The sequence below is a fragment of the Chiloscyllium plagiosum genome, unplaced genomic scaffold (assembly GCF_037043375.1).
Source record: "Chiloscyllium plagiosum isolate Xiang-an unplaced genomic scaffold, Cpla_swu_hap1 HiC_scaffold_20, whole genome shotgun sequence".
In the NCBI taxonomy this organism is placed as follows: domain Eukaryota; kingdom Metazoa; phylum Chordata; class Chondrichthyes; order Orectolobiformes; family Hemiscylliidae; genus Chiloscyllium; species Chiloscyllium plagiosum.
Genome location: NW_028270158.1, coordinates 54,180,848 through 54,199,172, shown reverse-complemented (window position 1 = coordinate 54,199,172; position 18,325 = coordinate 54,180,848). Strand labels below are relative to the sequence as shown.

General features: G+C 40.6%; 1 protein-coding gene across 4 annotated transcripts in view; it reads right to left on the bottom strand.

Annotated features, from left to right (window-relative positions):
* Window positions 1–16,839, bottom strand: part of cacna1ha (calcium voltage-gated channel subunit alpha1 Ha) — a 552,389-nt gene extending 535,550 nt beyond the window's left edge. For all 4 annotated transcript variants that reach the window (XM_087997955.1, XM_087997957.1, XM_087997956.1 and 1 more), the window contains exons 1-2: window positions 15,235–16,839; window positions 14,396–14,735 (exon numbers count right to left, since the gene is read on the bottom strand). In XM_087997955.1, coding sequence (XP_087854081.1) covers window positions 14,396–14,714 — 319 coding nt within the window. In that variant the 5' untranslated portion in view covers window positions 14,715–14,735; window positions 15,235–16,839. The remainder of the gene's footprint in view (window positions 1–14,395; window positions 14,736–15,234) is intronic.
* Window positions 16,840–18,325: the final 1,486 nt, after the last annotated feature.

Below are 18,325 nucleotides of genomic sequence, written 5' to 3'. Positions count from 1 at the left end.
TAGTAACAATGGCATATGTGGAAATGCTTTTAAAAAAGCTATTCATAACTTTGTTAAAATAATAATGTTTCTACAACCATATAAAAGTGACAATCAATCAGATCTATAAACTGTCAATAAGCGAAGCTGTCATTTATCTTGTGGAAATAAACATTGAGCCAGTGGCAAATAGACCACAAGAAAAGCTTATAAAGCTATAGTGGAAATAATATTTTCCCTGTGCACCTGTTTCAACAAAGTCAAACCTTAATGGACCTCTGGGCTCTCAGCCAAAAAATATTCACCATTTTCAAAGGTCCACAGAGTCTCCATAGCTCAGCAGAAATACAGCCCTTTGTAACCTTCTCCCAACTTGCTTTTCAACCTGTGTCCGTATCAGCAACAAATTTATCTACAATGCAATCTGTGGCTTCATGTAATTTATTGATATAGATCATAATTGATTGTGACCCCAAGACTGATCTCTGCAGCATTCTCTTAGTTGGCTTGTAAACCTAAAATTGATCCATTTATTCCTCCTCTCTGCTTCCTGATAGCTATTTTTCGATCTTGGTAATTTATAAATCCCAACACCACCAGCTCTTAAGATGTGCTGTAATATTTTATATGGTAATTTATTAAATGTCTTTTGGAAATCCCAAATACCTTACATCTTTTGGTTCTCCTTTACCTAGCTTACTTGTCACATCTTCACATAACTGATATAAACTTGTCATACAATATTTCCTTATCACAAAACTATGCTGACTCTTCCTAATTTCATTATGATGTTCTAAATTTCCTGCTACTACCACCTTAACAACAACTTCTAGTATTTTCTCCATGACTAACTGTCCCACAGTTTCCTGCTTTCTGTCTCATTTCTTTAACCAATACAGTTGAAAAACGTGAAGTTTTCCAAACCACTAGAATCTTCTAGAATCTACCTAATTTTGGGAGATCATAACTAAGGCATCTACTATATCTGTAAAACATTTATAGAGTCATACTGTCATAGAGATGTCCAGCACGGAAACAGACCCTTTGGTCCGACCCGTCAATGCCGACCAGATGTCCCAACCCAATCTAGTCCACCTGCCAGCACCTGGTCCACATCCCTCCAAACCCTTCCTATTCATATAACCATCCAAATTGTACCAATTTCTTTTAAGATTCTAGGATGCAAGCTATCAGGACCAAGGGACTAGACAACTTTTAAGGCCATTAGTTTTCTAAGCACATTTTTACTAGTTATCATTGTTTTAAGTTCTTCCCTACCTTTAGACTCTTATTTTTTCATAAGTCTTGGCATGCTTCCTGTGTCTTCTACTGTAAAGCCAAATATAATATCGCTACCATGATTTTGTCCTCTTTGTAACAATCGCTAGATTTGCCCTTCATGGTGCAAGCTTTTATTTTAAACTTTGGCTACTCTCTTCCTTATATACTTGTGGAAGCTTTTACTTCCAGTTACTTTTTAATTTCTTGCAGGTTTTTTCTCAAACTCCAAGTTTTCCCTTTTCTTTCCTGATTTTTTTCTGATTTCTAATTTTTGACTCAATCTTCTGGGCTACCACTAACCTTGTGCATGTTTTATTTCAAATTTATATCATCATGAATTTAATTGGTTAGCAACAGTTGGTCAACTATCTTCAATTGCTTCTCTATTGTTTTTCCTTTTTAACCTGTTTTACTATCTCATGTAATAACTGTTTTTGTGTTCTTGTAATAGCTTTCATTTAAGTTTTAAAACACTTATTTAAGACACTCATTTCTCATGATCAAACCAAATGTAAAGCTTTATGATGTTATGATCTGATCTTATGACATTACCTCGATCTTCTTTCCATTACTATTTCTTGGCTCTCCACAAACTGATTCTACAAATTGTAATTCTGACCACAATGCCGTGTTTCTTCTCCCGGCTTACAAGCAAAAGCTCAAGCAGGAGACCCCTTCATGGATACAGGTCCAGTATTGGTCAGAGGAGGCTGAAGATCAACTCTGGTACTGTCTGGAATCAGCTGATTGGGCCATGTTCAAACATCCCGCAAGTACCTTGGACGAGTATGCCACCACTGTCACAGACTTTTTCAGCAAGTGTGTGGAGGACTGCATACCAAGGAACTCAATCCGAGTGTTCCCCAACAGGAAACCTGGGATGGATCAGGACATATAGGACCTGCTAAAAGCCAGGCGTGAGTTCTTCAGATCAGGAGACCCACTCAAATATAAGGAATCCAAGTATGACCTTTGCAGAGCCATTAAGACAACCAAGGACCAAACTAGAAACCCAGACAGACATCCAGTGACTATGGCAAGGACTGAATGATTTTACAGGTTCTAAAAAGAGACAGTGCAAGATAGCAGACACTGACACATCCCTCCCATATCGTCTCAATGCCTTCTATGCTTGCTTTGAGCAGAATTTCGGCAGAGAGGACACCTATTCCGACAAGTACTGATGAACCTATCTCAACAGTCACTGCCTCAGAGGTCAGATCAGCTTTCCTCCATGTGAATCCAAGGAAAGCGATGGGACCAGACGGAGTACCAGACCATGCACTCAGGGCATGCACTAGCAGAGGTCTTCTCTGACATCTTCAACCTCTGCTTGCAGCAGGCCACTGTCCCTGCCTGTTTCAAGAGGGCCAACATCATCCCTGTGCCCAAGAAGGCTCATGCAGCATGACTAAGACCCAGTGGCCCTAACTTCGGTGATCATGAAGTGCTTTGAAAGGTTGGTCATGGCATTAATCAACTCCAACGTCCCCACTACTCTTGACCCACTCCAATTTACCTATTGGACCAACACATCCACGTCAGATGCCATATCACTTGCCCTTCAGTCCTCCCGAGAACATCTTGACACCAAGAACAGCTACGTAAGAATCCTACTCATTGACTACAGTTCAGCCATCAACACTATTATCCCCTCAAGACTGATTACCAAACTTACTTATCTCGGACTAAACCCGACTCTCTGCAACTGGATCCTCAGTTTCCTGACCCACAGGCCACAATCAGTGAAGATTGGGGACAATATTTCATCCTCACTAACACTCAACACTGGAGCCCCCCAGAGGGGTGTACTCAGCCCCCTACTGTACTCGCTGTAAACCCATGACTGTGTCACCAAATACCAGACTAATGCCATTTACAGGTTCATTGATGACACCACTATAGTCGGTCGAATCTCAGATGGCGACGAAACAGACTACAGATGGGAGGTGGAAGACCTGGAAAAATGGTGCACTGAGAACAACCTCGCTCTCAATGCCAGCAAAACCAAGGAACTCATTATTGACTTTCGACGGAATGTTACTCATGCCCCCCTACACATTAACAGCACCGACGTGGAACGAGTGGAGAGTGTCAAGCTCCTGGGAGTGGTCATCAATAATAAGCTTTCTTGGACTCTTCATGTGGACGCACTGGTTACAAAGGCCCAACAATGTCTCTTCTTCCTCAGGCAGCAGAGAAAATTTGGCATGACAGCGAATACCCTTACCAACTTTTATAGGTTGCCATCGAGAGCATTCTGTCTGGGTGTATCACTACCTGCTATGGCAACTGTACCATTCAAGATCGGAGACAGTTACAGAGAGTGGTGAACTTGGCCCATACAACCATAAAGGGCAGCCTCCCATCTACAGAAACCATCTACCATGCCCGGTGTCAAGGAAAGGCTGCCAGCATTCTCAAAGATCCATCCTACCCTGGCAATGTTTTTCCACAACCTCTACCATCAGGGAGATGGTTCAGAAGCCTGAACACATGCATCAGCCCATTTCGAAACAGTTTCTACCCTACTGTTGTTAGAATACTGAATGAGCTCACAAACCCTTAGCATTTGCCTGTTCCTGTGTTTTGGTTTTTGCTGCTGTTAACCTATTATTTACTTACCTACACTATTTAACTATGTGATCTGCCTGCATTGCTTGCAAGACAAAGCTTTTCATTGTGCTTCAGTGCACGTGACAATAAATTCAATTCAATTCAAACAAGACAAACAGCAAGAACTTCCTTAATTTTCTTAAAAAAAGAGAAGTCAAAGTGAACATAATGGCACCAAAGAAAGCCATTTGCCCTGTCAAGGGAGTATTTTCTTTGGTACAAGGGAGCTAGAGAGGAGATTTGATGGCGGTGTACGAAGTTACACAAGATTTAGAGATGGTAGATTAGGAGAAAGTATTCCCATTAATTGACAGTGCAAAGGACTGGGGACACAAATTTAAGATTTTCATGTATCCGTTCCCCCAGGCAATAACTCTGGGAAAATAATAATGGGCAACCAGAAAACAGCAGAGAATTGAATAAATATTTTGAATCAGCCTTCATGGCAGAAGTCACTAAAAACATTTGAAAACTACTAAATATTCAAGGTGCAAGAGGGAGAAAGGAAATAACTAAGTAAATAATGATAATAACCTAATAATAAAAAGTATTAGTGAAACTAATGGGTCCAAAGCTTGTTAAGTTCCCTGAATTTGATGGGATACATCCTATCAGAATATCAAAGGAAGTAGCTACAGAAACAATGAATGCACTGATAGGAATCTTCTAGGAATCCTTAGGTTTTGGAAAAGCCCCAGACGATTAGAAAACTACCAAAGAAACACCTTATTCAAAAAGGGAAGGAATCAAAAAACAGCAAACTAGAAGCCAACTGGTTTAACATCTGTTCTGGGAAAATGACAGTAACTGTTATAAATGATGTAATAGGAGTGAGTTTAGAAAAATATAACATTCAAGCAGGATCGGCATGGCTTCATGAAGGGGTAATTGTGTCTGTCATATTTATTAGAATTCTTTGAAGAGGTAACACACAGGATAAATTCCAAAAAGGCATTTGCTAAGGCACCACTCAACAGGCTACTTAAGATAAGAACCCATGATGCTTTGAGTAGTATATTAGCAAGGGTACAGGATTTGCCACAATCATTAGTGTTGGGGCTACTATTGCTTACAATATAAATTAATAACTTGGATGAATGAAATGAATGTACTGTAGCCAACCTCATGGAAGACATAAATATAGCTGTGATGACACAAAATGTCTGCAGCAGACTATAGACAGGTTAGGTGAGTAGGGAAGAACTTAGCAGATGGAATGGATGTGGGAAAATGTGGGGTTATGCACCTTGGCAGGAAGTATAAAAGAACTGAATATTATTTAAATGGAAACAGAGTGTGAAAAACTGCAGCTAAAACAGCTTTGGAAGTTTTTGTGCACAAATCAAAAAAGCTAACATCCAAGTTCTGAGGGTAATAGAGAAGCCAAATGGAATGTTGACCTTGAGTGGTTCAAATGAAATGTAGTATAGAATAAAGTCTTGCTAAGACTATACAAGGCACTAGTTAGATCACAATTAGAATATTGTGAACCATTTTGCTTCTCTTTTCTAAGGAAAAATATATTGGCATTGGAGGCAGTCTAGAGGTGGTTCTCTATGTTGATCTCGTGTGGAAGGATATTTTTTTAAAGTGAGTGGTTCAATACTTTAGTAGCATGAAAGGAGCCCATATTGAAACAAAAAAGATTCTGACGTACGTCTACAGGGCAAATGCAGGAAGATTACTTCCCCTCATGGAAGAGTTGTAGAAGCTTGGGGACTAACTTTGTTGAACAACAGCCAAACCTCAAATAGATTGTTGTTCGTAGCAAGCTGCCCGGCTCTCAGGACAACTCCATACAACCCTGTCACAGTAGACGCTGCAAGTCATGTCAGAGTGTGGACATAGTTACCACCATTACGCGTGGGGAAACCTCCGACCTTGTACATGGCAGGTATTCATGTGACTCAGCCAATGTTATCTATCTTATACGTTGCAGGCAAGACTGCCTGGAGGCATGGTACATTGGGGAAACCGAGCAAAGGCTACGACAACGGATGAATGGGCACCGCACAACAATCAATAGACAGGAGGGTTCCCTCCCAGCTGGGGAACACTTCAGTGGTCCAGGACATTCAGCCTCGGACCTTCGGGTGACCATCCTCCAACGTGGACTTCGGGACAGGCAGCAGAGAAAAGTGGACGAGCAGAGGCTGATAGCTAAGTTCGGTACCCATAGGGAGGGCCTCAACCAGGACCTTGGGTTCATGTCACATTACAGGTGACCACCATTGCATTATACACGCACACAGATACCTTTACGAACACATTCTCACACACACACAGGCACTCCTATACACACGGACACGCATTCACACAGACGCGCACACAGACACCCACACATACCCTTACAGACACACACACTCCCACACTCACACATGCACCCCCTCACAGACTTAAGACACTCTGCACTCACTACACACACACATACACTTTCTCACACTCACAACCCCCAACCCAGACAGACAGACAGACAGACAGACACACACACACAGACAAAGACCCACACGCACATATATTTTGTGGGGTGAATTTGTACTTGTAGGGTTACATTGTACTTTGCTCAAAAACTGCATGCATTCATGTAGAACTCTGAGCTCAAAAACTGCATGAATTTATGTAAAACTCCGTTATCTCACTTTTTAGATTAGAATCAATCTAAACATCATGGCATAGACAGAGAACAGAGGGGGCCAACACCTTCAACATATTGTCTAGCTATCACCATTGTTAACAGCTAACCCGAGAATGCAACTTTTTAAAAAAAAAGGTTTTGTGATTTACACATGAAAGAAGTGAAACTATCACTGTATTCTTGTAGATGAAAGGCTTAACAGACAATCAGATTTTCAAAGTAAAATTTCAGTTACATCACACTGTAAATTTTTGCTATAAATTCTGTGTTAGGATTGAGCCCTCCACTATCACCTGATGAAGGATCGTCACTCCTAAAGCTAATGTGCTTCCAATTAAACCTGTTGGACTATAACCTGGTGTTGTTTGATTTTTAACTTTGTACACCCCAGTACAACACCGGCATCTCCAAATCATAACTTTGTTGAAGACAGACATAAGCAAATTTGTAATTAGAAAGGAAGTCCAGGGTTATAGGGAAAAGGCAGGAAAGTGGAGTAAAGGATAATCAGATTAGCCACAATCTTATTGAATGACAGAGCAGACTATGGTCGACTGGCCCACATCGGCTCCTGCTCCTTATGGCCTTATGGTTTGAGTTAATTAAGAAAAATCAGCAGGATTTATAAAAGGCAGATAATCCTTAAGTAATCTAATTGCAATCTTTGATAAAGTTACAGAGAAAGGTAAGGAAAGGACTGCAATGCATGTTGTCCTCAGATTTTAAGTAAGTGTTTGACAAATTACCACATAAAAGATTGGTTAAGAAAATTGAGCATGTGGAATAGGAGATTCAGTGTCAATTCAGTTAAAAAATGTGTTTTTAGCTCAGAAATATGTCATGATAAAAGGGTTGTATGTATATTTCAGTATGCGAATCAGATGTTGGCAGAGGGGATGACAGAAGATACATACTTTGCAACACAGTTGTATAGGTGGCAGAAACAAAGGGACCTGCAGGTGTAGCCGAGTAGAAATTTGTAGATATTAGTGTTGGAACATATAAACAGATTGCTTAACAAATCATTTGGCACCTTATGCTTTATAAATGCAAGTGCTGAGTACAAAAGGAAGGAAGTTTTGCTGAACCTTAATAAAGCACTCAGTAAGCCAAACTAAAACACTGCATACAGTTTTGATCATTAAACTTCAGGAACATTGACAAACTGCACAGAGTATTCACCAGACCATTTACATTAGATGGCAGTTTAGGTTAAGTGGAGGCTAAAGGAGCTGGGATTATTTTCCTTGGTGCAAAGGAGCAGGAGGGAAGATTTGATGGCAGTGTACAACGTTACAAAAGCTTTACAGTTGGTAGCTGAGGAAATATTGTTCCCATTAATTGATAGTTAAGGACTGGGGACACAAATTTAAGATTTTCAACAAGAGATTCAAAGTTTTTGCAGGAGTAAACATTAAAAACCACAAATGTCTTGTCCCATAGCATGAAAGAAATGGAGGTAATCAGTCTTTTCCACATGAAACTAGATGGGCACTTGAGGAAATAAACTTGGAGGGCTACATGATTAGATTGGAGAAATGGAATGGATTGCATTGCTGTATAGAGTGTCAACCTAAACTTGACAGGGCAAATGGCTTTCTTTGGTGCCATTACAAGTCTATGAAATCTATGTTATATGTCAGATTGTTAAAGATAGACAGACAACAGAAAAAGAATGTAAATCAACCCAAAGTACATAGAGGTGGTGGGTGAATTCACCCCTAAAGCCACCACAATGCCCAGGAAAATTCAATCACATCTAACAATTGAGAGAAAGGTTGTTCCTGTAAGTAGTCTTAGAGTCATACAACATGGAAACTGACCCTTCAGTCCAGCTAGTCCATGCCAACCATTTCCCAAACTAAACTAGTCCCATTTGCCTGTGTTTGGCCCTTATCCTTCTAAACCTTTCCTATTGTATTTATGCAAATGTATTTTCAATGTTGTAACTGTACCTGCATCCACTATTTCATCTGGCAGTTCATTCTACATATGAACCACACTCTGTGTAAAAGAAGTTGCACCTCATGTCCTTTTTAAATCTTTCTCCTCTCACCTAAAATATATACCCCTAGCTTTTAACTCCCCCATCCTAAGGAAAAGACCTTTGCTATTCATCTTATCTATGCTCCTCATAATTTTATAAACCTCTATAGAGTCATCCCTCAATCTCCTATGTTCCACAGAAAGAAGTCCCAGCCTATCCATCCTATCTTGATAACTCAAACACTGAATTCCCAGCAATCCCTGTAAATCTTTACTGAACTCTCTCCAATTTAATAATATCATTCCTACTGTAGGGCAACCAGAACTGTACATCGTACTCCAGAAGCAGCCTCATCAACGTCCTGTACAACCTCAACATGACATCCCAACTCCGAAACTCAAAAGTCTGAGCAATGAAGGCAAGCGAGCTATATGCCTTCTTAACTACCTTTTCTATATGTGATGCAAATTTCAAGAATTATGTACCTCTGTTCTGTTAGGATCTCTCCAACCACAGGCTGCTTTTCACAGTAAGCTGATTAGCAGAAACAGGAGAGAAGCAGCTTGTTAATGGAGCAGTAGTATGAAGATTAAATGCAGCAATCTCAAAGGTCAGAAGAAGTTGGATTGTTGAGTGCAAAGGTAGCAAGAGGCAGTGAAACAGGAAACAAAGCTAATGGGTGGGGCTGAGGAGGTCAGGCTGGAACCCAGGTAGTGACGCTGCCAGCCCAGGCTGAGTTGACGCCCTGGGCTGTGAAGTCCAAGATCCTGGAGAGCGGGACTGGTGAGATCATGGGCCCAGATGGAAGAAGCAGGACTGGTATGACAGTGGAGAGGAGTGTGAGAGGTGAGGTTGGCAAGGCCAAGAGAACAAGGCTGGGGAAGGCTGCCATGGTCATTTATATGTATTTAAATTTATCATAAAATTATCAAGATTGCTTACATTATTTAACTTGTGTCTTTGTGAGATAAACTGTTATTTCAGTTGTCAAACATCCAATCAAATGTCTGTGTATTTTCCATATATTAAACATCTCCAAAATATGGAGCATTAAAACTTTTTTAAAAATGGATTTATACAAGCTGATTACAGTTCTAATGTTCCCATATTGATACTTACTAAAGATGATGAACACTAGTGTCATTTCCATTATGTTGGTGTAAAATAAAGCTACACTATGACATACAAAAATAACCTGTACATTTAAAATGAAATCATCCATTTGCAGATTTCCTTGTAAGAACTCTGAACAAGAGCTTTCAACTCACTTCATTAATATAAATTCTTCAGTTTTTGACTCATAGGTAAAATATTAAGACATGATTATACATATTTATGAGTGCAAACATTTATATGCCATCCCCTTCATATTATTCTTTAGCAGCAGCTCATATGTTTGCCATGGCATATAATATTCCAGGTTGACCTGTAGAATATGTTAAACATTGTTGTTTTTTTAACAACATAAAGAACAATTTACATGTATCAACATACAGCTACCCTGATTATAAATGACACACAAAACAATTTACTTGGCATACAAGCTCTAATGCAATGAGGAGTTGGAAAGTCTCTAAACCACATTATCACCATCTGTTCCTAGCATTCAAAAGTAATAAAAAAGGAAGCATATATCATCCAAGTTATAATCAGGGACAAAATTAACCAGTATTTGGAAAATATGTGTATATAAAGAAAAGTTAGCAGGGGTTTTTTTTAAAGGAAAATTATGTTTGACGAACGTGCTTCAGTTCTTTGATGAAACTGCAATGAAGGTTTACAAGTGTGATTAGTGACTTCCAAAAGGTATTTTATGAAGCAAAACGTAATAGGCTTGTAAGCAAAATTAAAGTTGATGCATTAAATGGACAGAGACTGCCTTACTACAAAACTGACTACCAGATGGTAAACAGCAAATGATTGTTTGTCAGACTCAAAGGAAATGAAGAGTGATGTTCCTGAGAGGTCAATTTTAGGACAAGTTATTTTTTGTATATAATCACTTGACTTGGCATATTATACAGGGTATACTTTCAAACAGGACCCAAAAGTAAAAATGTAGTAAATATAAAGGATTTTCATATATTTGGATGGAAAAAATGGGGAGAGAAAACATCATCCAAGTGTTAGAATTCTAAAGTGAGTTAAATAACAAAAAAAGTGTAACATACATATATAAATCTCAGAATGCGAGAAGTTAGAAGGCTGATTAAAAAAACATATGGAATCTTTCGACTTTATTAACAGAATACTTAAAAAGTTATGCTAAACCTTTATTAAAAATGATTAAGTCTCAACTGAAATATTGTGTTCAATTCTGGGGACCAAATTTTAGTAAGAATGTGCAAGGCCTTGGAGAGGCTATAGAGGGGTTTTACTAGAATGGTACCATACAGAAGGCACTTCAGTTAAATACAGAGAGTGGAAGTGCATTTTTGCTGAAATAAAAATGGTGCAGTTAAGGTGGCAACTGTATCCAGTGACAGATGGGTCAGTACCTAGAGGACACTGACTTTAGGTGATTGGCAAAAGAACCAGTGACAATCTAAGGAAACTTTTTTTTAAATTCAGTCAGCTGTAATGGTCTGGAATGCAATGACTGAAGGGGCAATGGAAACAGAGTCAGTCATAACTTTCAAAAAGAAACTGAATGTGTTCTTAAACAGAAAAGATTTACAGCTTTATGAGGATTCGGGAGAACAGTGCAAATAAGTGGTTAGTTCTGCTAAAGAACTGTTACAGGCATGATGAACCAAATGGTCTTAGTCTGTCCTATGTCATTCAATTATACTGTGAAACTGTTTGTGGAAGCATTATTTTCAGTTTGTAGCTTACAGCTACCATTAATTACATTATGAGTTCGTAATCAGAACATCAAATTAATTTTAACAGCTTGAGAATGCAGCTTTTGATCTTGCTTTCCTTTCAGGATGTTTCTTTGCGGCAATCTTTACTAAGGATTCAGTAGCATGCATTCTTCTAAGATACTCCACCCAATACTGAGCCTGAAGGGGCTGAAATGCAAAAAGTGGATTGCCTGAGCACTAAATTCTGTCACTTTTTTGCAATGTCAACTTAATGACTGTTACTCTGACTTCATATCAAGTCCCAAAGTTAAAAGACTCTGCAGTTAGCCTTCAGTAATGCAGAATCTAGGTTTCTGCTTTAATACCAAGATGTTGGAAATGAACTGCAGCAAAAATCTTTGCAACTACAATAATGAAGCCATGATCCTAATGTTCACACTTACTTCTGAGTTACTGCTAAACTATCTCAAAATTTCCAGAGATATGCATCTAATTATTTTTTTCCACGTGCTGTAAGTCAAATTAGAACCTGCAAATAATCAATCTGTACAGAAGTGGACTTCAACCTTCAAAAGGGTACGAACAAACTCTAATACTAATGAGGAATTATCATACTCAATGACTATTTCCAATCTATGCTAGACATGTGCAATTCCATCTGGCAAGTATTTAATTAATATACTGTTATGACAAAATACATGCAAGCCTTTACATAAGCAGGAGATGCTGGAATGAGAGATAATCAATGGTAAATGAAATATAATTTTCAAAAGCACTATCACCGCAGAAACTACTAAAGGGCAAAAGTCCAATATGCCTGAACATGTAATTATTGAATTATTTAGCCACACATAAATCTGGTTGCACTGCAGCTATAACAATAGTAAGTCAGCGCTGAACTGCTGAGCGGAAAACTTACAAAACTTACTTGACATAATAAGTAAGTATGGTTAATCGGCAAACAAGCAACAGATAACCATGCTTACTTATTATGTCAAATGTACAAATTAAATCTTAGAAAAACCAGTGTCATTAAATAACCTGGAACTCTGTGACATCTTAAAGCCAAAGGCACTTTACAGGAACGATAACAAATAAAGTGAATTATGGCAGATAACCAAACATTTGGTAAACAAGTAGATTTTAGAGAGAGTCTTAAAGCAGGAAAATGGGGTACAGCGTTGGAGTACTGGGGGGAGGGAATTCCAGTCTCTTGGTAGAATTTAGCTAGCATAAAGTGTGACCCATGACAGTGCAACAACCAAAACTAAATGCCCAAGAGGTCCGAATTAGATGAATGCAGGTAGCTTAGAGGCTTGTATGACAAAGCAGAATTGGCTAAATACAATTTAGGACACGTGGTCCCACTAAAGCTATTAAGTTGAAATGCCCTTACATTTAAAACAATCTTTTGGGGGATGGGTAGGTGAACTTACTCTGTTACTGACAACACATCTCTGTGCAAAATCCTAGCCATTCTCTGGGAGAGTAGCACTCAAAGAGAATGAAGATGGAAAATAGGAAATCAGCATCTTCCAGGCTACCAGGGATCACTTGCTGTCAACAAACGAACATCAACTGTCACTCGCCCGCGCGTGCACCCTGCGTGACTTCCGATTCCCGTCTTACCACACGCGCCGGCCACGTGCCCGGGGGCATAGGGGCACGATGGAAGTAATTTCATAACCGGACATATTTAATACATCGGACAAAGGCCGGTCCCACGGAACATGCGCACTTAAATGTACTCATCCGGCAAAGTGCATCTGAATGCAAAAGTCCTTACGTTGACCACACATTGCCAACACGGTTCGACTCACCCGGGGATCAATTAGGAGCCTCCCAGTGCGCTACTCTGTACCCTAATATTGTCGACACCTTTCAAACTGAGTATAACATTTTCAAAATAAATATCGTTCTACCTTTATTCATTGAAGATATCAATGCAAAATGCATCGCTGTTACACTTGCACATTCTTCTATTTATCTTTGCTGTTGTGTGGAGTATCATGAATATTGCAGTCTCCTTATATGGAATCCTGAATTTAAAATGCAGGATTTTCGGGTTGCCCAAGGGAATAGTGTTAGCCCATCCTATCATTACTAAGTCTGCGTGAAGGAACTGGAAGCTTTTATGGAGGCAAGGTTTCTATTTCGACGGCGGGTATTGGTGATAAGGCTGCTCCTGCCATTTACATCTCTTCTATACATAAACATTGTGTATTACCCAATCTCACTCTTTTGTCCCTTGCATTATCATCCCTCCAACCTACTACTCACGCTTCCTTCAGCCTTCAGTTCTTCAGCCCAACTCCTCACACCCGTTCTTTTGCCTTGCTTTTTCTAACAACTCCCAGTTCCAACGAAAAGTCATTGACCCTTACAGTCTCCCATATTTAACTCCGTTTCTCCCGCCCCGTATACTGTGAGGGCTATTGAGTGTTTACAGCATTTTCTGTTTTAATTTGAGATTTCTAACATCCGCGGAACTTTGCTGTTGCACTGCGTTGTGTTTGTAAGAAATTTGTTTGAATTTCTGTCGATTGGTTTCATTACATCATTGACACCCATAAAACTAGTACTTGACGAAGGTTGTTTGATGCACGTTGCTAGGTGCAACCTCAAAAGGCACGCGATAAATCTCCATGAACATTGGCCAGAACACCTACTGCTAGCTTGTCATTTTATTTCTCCCTCGGCATCGGTACATTTTCAAGAGAGAGATATAACACATGCCAGAACAAATTAGACACGACTCATAAAAGAGTTGGTGAGTTTGCAGAAAATGCTAGCCCCTTTAGCTCACATTCTGATTTCCAGGGGCATCTGTGGTACAGGTCACAACCTTCGCAACAGCTCCTGAAATGTGGCCAGGGAGAAATGGAGCAATACAAGCGGATATTAAGTATTTCACACCTCTGTTTGAGGACGAAAGGGAAATGAAAACTTCAGGGATAACACAGACGTTTTTTTTTGCCATTCCGAAGCCTGAGTTTAACACACTTAAATCGTCAAACAGCCTGGAAACCAGAGTTGGCTCCTCAAAAGTAGAAATAGGATAGGGGTACATTGGGGGTGTAAAAGGATATGGGTTACAAACCACTTTGAGACACCAACTCCGCGGTCGGGTTGTCTGTTTGAGGCAGAAGAAGACCGCGGGCGCTAGGGCCGGGTATGGGAGCTGCTCTGTGGCGGGGTCGGATGTTGTTTCCACTGCTCCGAGCTCCTGAGCCGAGAAGCTACTGCCGCTCAGTGGTTCCATATTTTCCATTGCAATATTCCCGCTGCTGCCGCTACACAAGTCTCCATTGTCAGTCTCGACGTCGGTCGGGGACGTGCCAGTAAGCGGGACCCGGACATCCTCGTTCCCCAGAGGCTGAGCCGATTGTCTCCTGTCGCCATCAGTCATGATAGCTTGGAACTGGGAAATCTGATCAAAGAAGATATGATTCGAAATAGTGATGAGCGTGCCCACAGTAGCAAAGTATTCTTTGAGACATCACACAAACAACAGTAAAAAGAGATTCAGAACTTTCTGTCTTAACACCCAGAGCCAGTCGAATGTGGACTTGCGTTTCCTTAAACAGGCAATGTCCAGGCGATGTTCTGCTTTTTGAATTCCCATATCATTCCACATATGCACTTGTCAGTGGACTACAAACTTCTCAGATAAAGCCTGGTTAAATAGCTCCCACCACTGAAAGCTTATTTTACATCGCGATATTGTAAGTGGTGGGCCCCACTTAAAGTCTGGAGTTGCGAATTGTGTAACGAGATTAAAGCAAACATGCTCAGCTCTACTTGTCTATGAATTCAGCAAAGAAACGATGTTGAAAAATAACATTACGCTTTCCAATTTACAAGGGATGCTGACAATGTTTTTGAAACAAGCTCTCACAACCCTTCAAGTGGCGAACACTCTGTCTTACCTTAATGTCGGTGAGCGATGTGTTCCCATAAGTATAACCTTTGTCTTTCGATGATATTAAATGGAGACTGCCCCCTCGGTCACATTTGCTGGTTGCCCCTCCATCCCATTTCCTGTTTGTCTCTGATGCATGTATGTAAGGTTAAACCAACGGTTAAAGGAACAAGGGAGAAAAATAGATGGTGTTGTTGATCAGGACCTGCAGAGAGCACGCTCTCAGTCTGGGTACAATTCGGATTGCGCTCAAGAAGAGAAGCAGATCGATGTCAGTTAAGAGCCGGAGTCACGCAGTCCTCCCTGTCACCTCATCTCCCAACACCAGGAAAGTTGTGTTCCAGCCGGAGGAACAAACAGACGACACGTGATTCTGTGATTGGAACTTTGGGTGGGGGTTGTCTGCGGAGGAGGTGGGAGCGAAATCAGTAAATATGATTCGAAATCAGCATGGAATCCATAGGTCTTGAAGCTCCATCTGTAGACTTGCTACATTATCAAGTAGGGGTCCGCGTGTGGAGGTTGCATGTTTTCAACTCGCTTTATCCCTTTCGGGGGCATATTTCTTTACCGTATTTTTGTTGACGTCGCAAACGTTAGTGTTTTAAAGGGTTGCCTCCAGGTGTGCTGATGAATGCCCGGGAGATCCAGCTGTACAATTGCAATTTCCTCGATCGCAGCCTCTAAAGGTTTATTTTTAAAAATTAGAATCCCAGTTCACATGCCTGTTTGTTTTATTTCTTCTTCAACCGGGTACCCCTGCCCAAACAAGTTCAACCCCCGACAAGATAAATCATTGAGCAAGTGAGCGATTTTCTTCTCGCCCAGGTTTCACTGTCTTTCCCAGTGGGGTTGGAAGCACAGAGTTTAAGCGCCTCTCAGTTAGACCCCTGCCATTACTTTTGTTTTTCGTGCAAGGAACGGCTGTTGCCTGGGTATAGCGGTTATTCCGACGAAAATAACTCAATTTCCATTTAATAACAAACGCCGTTTCTTGCACGCACCTCAGGAGGAAGCAGTTTGAAACCAATGACTGGAGTTTCTCACTACAGTATTTAGATTTAATGTATTTTATTGTCTCGTGTACTTATATATTATGGCAAGAAACCATAACCTCCCCTCCCCAAAACAAAACTTGTGCCTTGATCAGTTTCATTCCAATGCGGAAATAAACGAGTTGTACATTCTATGTTAGATGTGTAAAATGATCGAATCCGCAAACTTAAATCTCGCCAGCGACTGCGCTCCTTCGTCTCTTGTCTTCATTTTATTGTTACGTTTCCGGAGCTCGTCAGAGAACGGTTTTCCTTTGTGTAAATCTGCCAACGGAGTTAACATTAACCCGGTACGCAGTGAAGTTGATCACGTTTCTGGCGGGGTAAGGTAGGTCTGTGGGCCGATGTCCTGTCAAAGAATGGTGTCGTTGAAATGTTCTGGCACAGAAATGGGCCATTCGGCCCGCGGTCACAGTGCTTGATCTCCTCAAAAGTAGAACACGGGGCAACGATAATGTATCAAGATGGCTACGGCGTTAACCAGAGCCGAAGAAGTCGCAGAATATTCAGTGAACTATAACATTCATAATTCAAAGACTTCCAGAAAAACTGCGCAAATTGTGTGCCTTTGCAACCCCTCCGACAAACACTACTGTACACTATTAGATGGACCATGCGAATGGGATTTGGAGACAGTGTGAGATATATTTATACATTTATAATATGTTCATCAACTGTCCCTGTTGGTGTTCCGTTGACAATTGTAATGGGTTTATGTTTTGCCATTGGACAGGTACCCAATCCCTATCACAGCAACCTCAGTAAGACGTGAAGAGAGACTTACAGGGAACAACCAACGATGATTGTGAAATGCGCGATGAGTATTCATGTGAAAGCACCGCTGCGTTGCTAAGACAGCGTGGGCAGGTTAATGGACGGAATGTTGCTGGAAGACAATCACATCGCGACATGAGTATGACATGGGCGTGATTGGTTACAGGAACATTTCCTTCAAAATGCTACTTTTGTGGTAAAAGAAACCCCCAAGTAGACAGTAATAAATAAAAACTGGAAATGCATGGCAGGGCTGGCAAGATCTGTGGAGAGAGAAACAGAGTTAATATTTCAACTGGAGGAACTTCGGTTAGAACCGGAAACTCTGGCTGTTTCTCTCTCCAGTTGTTGCCAAATCTGCTAAGTATTTCAAATATGTTCCTCTTTAAGAAAAGCGTCAGAAGCAATTTGCGTTAGTTCCACAATTATTACTTGTGTGTTACCAGATTCCTCTGTTAAAAACGCATTTGAAGGCTGGTAAGAGTCCCTGCAATTTATTTCGAGAACCCAAATTTGAACGCGCTGTAACGGTTTGGATCGGGTTGCAACACCTGCTAAAGACATAGATTAAAGGTGGCTTCGGGTCCTAAAGCAAATAGAAACGGGTAGGCGGACAAGGACTCTCTTATTCAACACGTGAAGAGCATTTACAAATGTTTTGTGAAGTCACTGGTCCTGTCTCCATCAAGACATTTTCCAAGAGGAAGTTTCCTTTTTTATATTTTAAAGCTGTTTCTGGCCGATTAACATCACCATAAATGTCACGAATTCGCTATTTGTGCACCGAAGCTGCGGAACAACAATCACTAATACGCCTGGAGTGCCTTTAAAATGGTAAAACTTCCCACCTGGCGCTGTACAAGCACATCCTCAAACAAAATTGGACATTGCCATACAAGAAGACGTGAGAGCAGATGATCTGAAGTTTAATTAAACAGGTAGGTTTAAAGGAACTTCTTAAAAATGGAAAACGAGACTTTGAGGTTTCAAGAGCAAATTTCAGTTTATTGCATTGGTAGCTAAAGGCAATGATAGAGTGATTAAAACCGTTGGGGGGGGTGGAGGTGGTGGTAGAGGGGGTGCGGTTCAAGAGGGCGAAATGACAAGAGGACATTATATGGACACAAAGGGGGAATACCATGAGAGGTTTGAAAACAATGAGAATCTAAAAATCGAGCAAGTATGCAAAAGGTAAAACATGAGAGGTCAACTTGAAGTACATTGGAATGGTCAGGTAACGAGGTACAAAGGCCTCAGCAGTGGATGAGT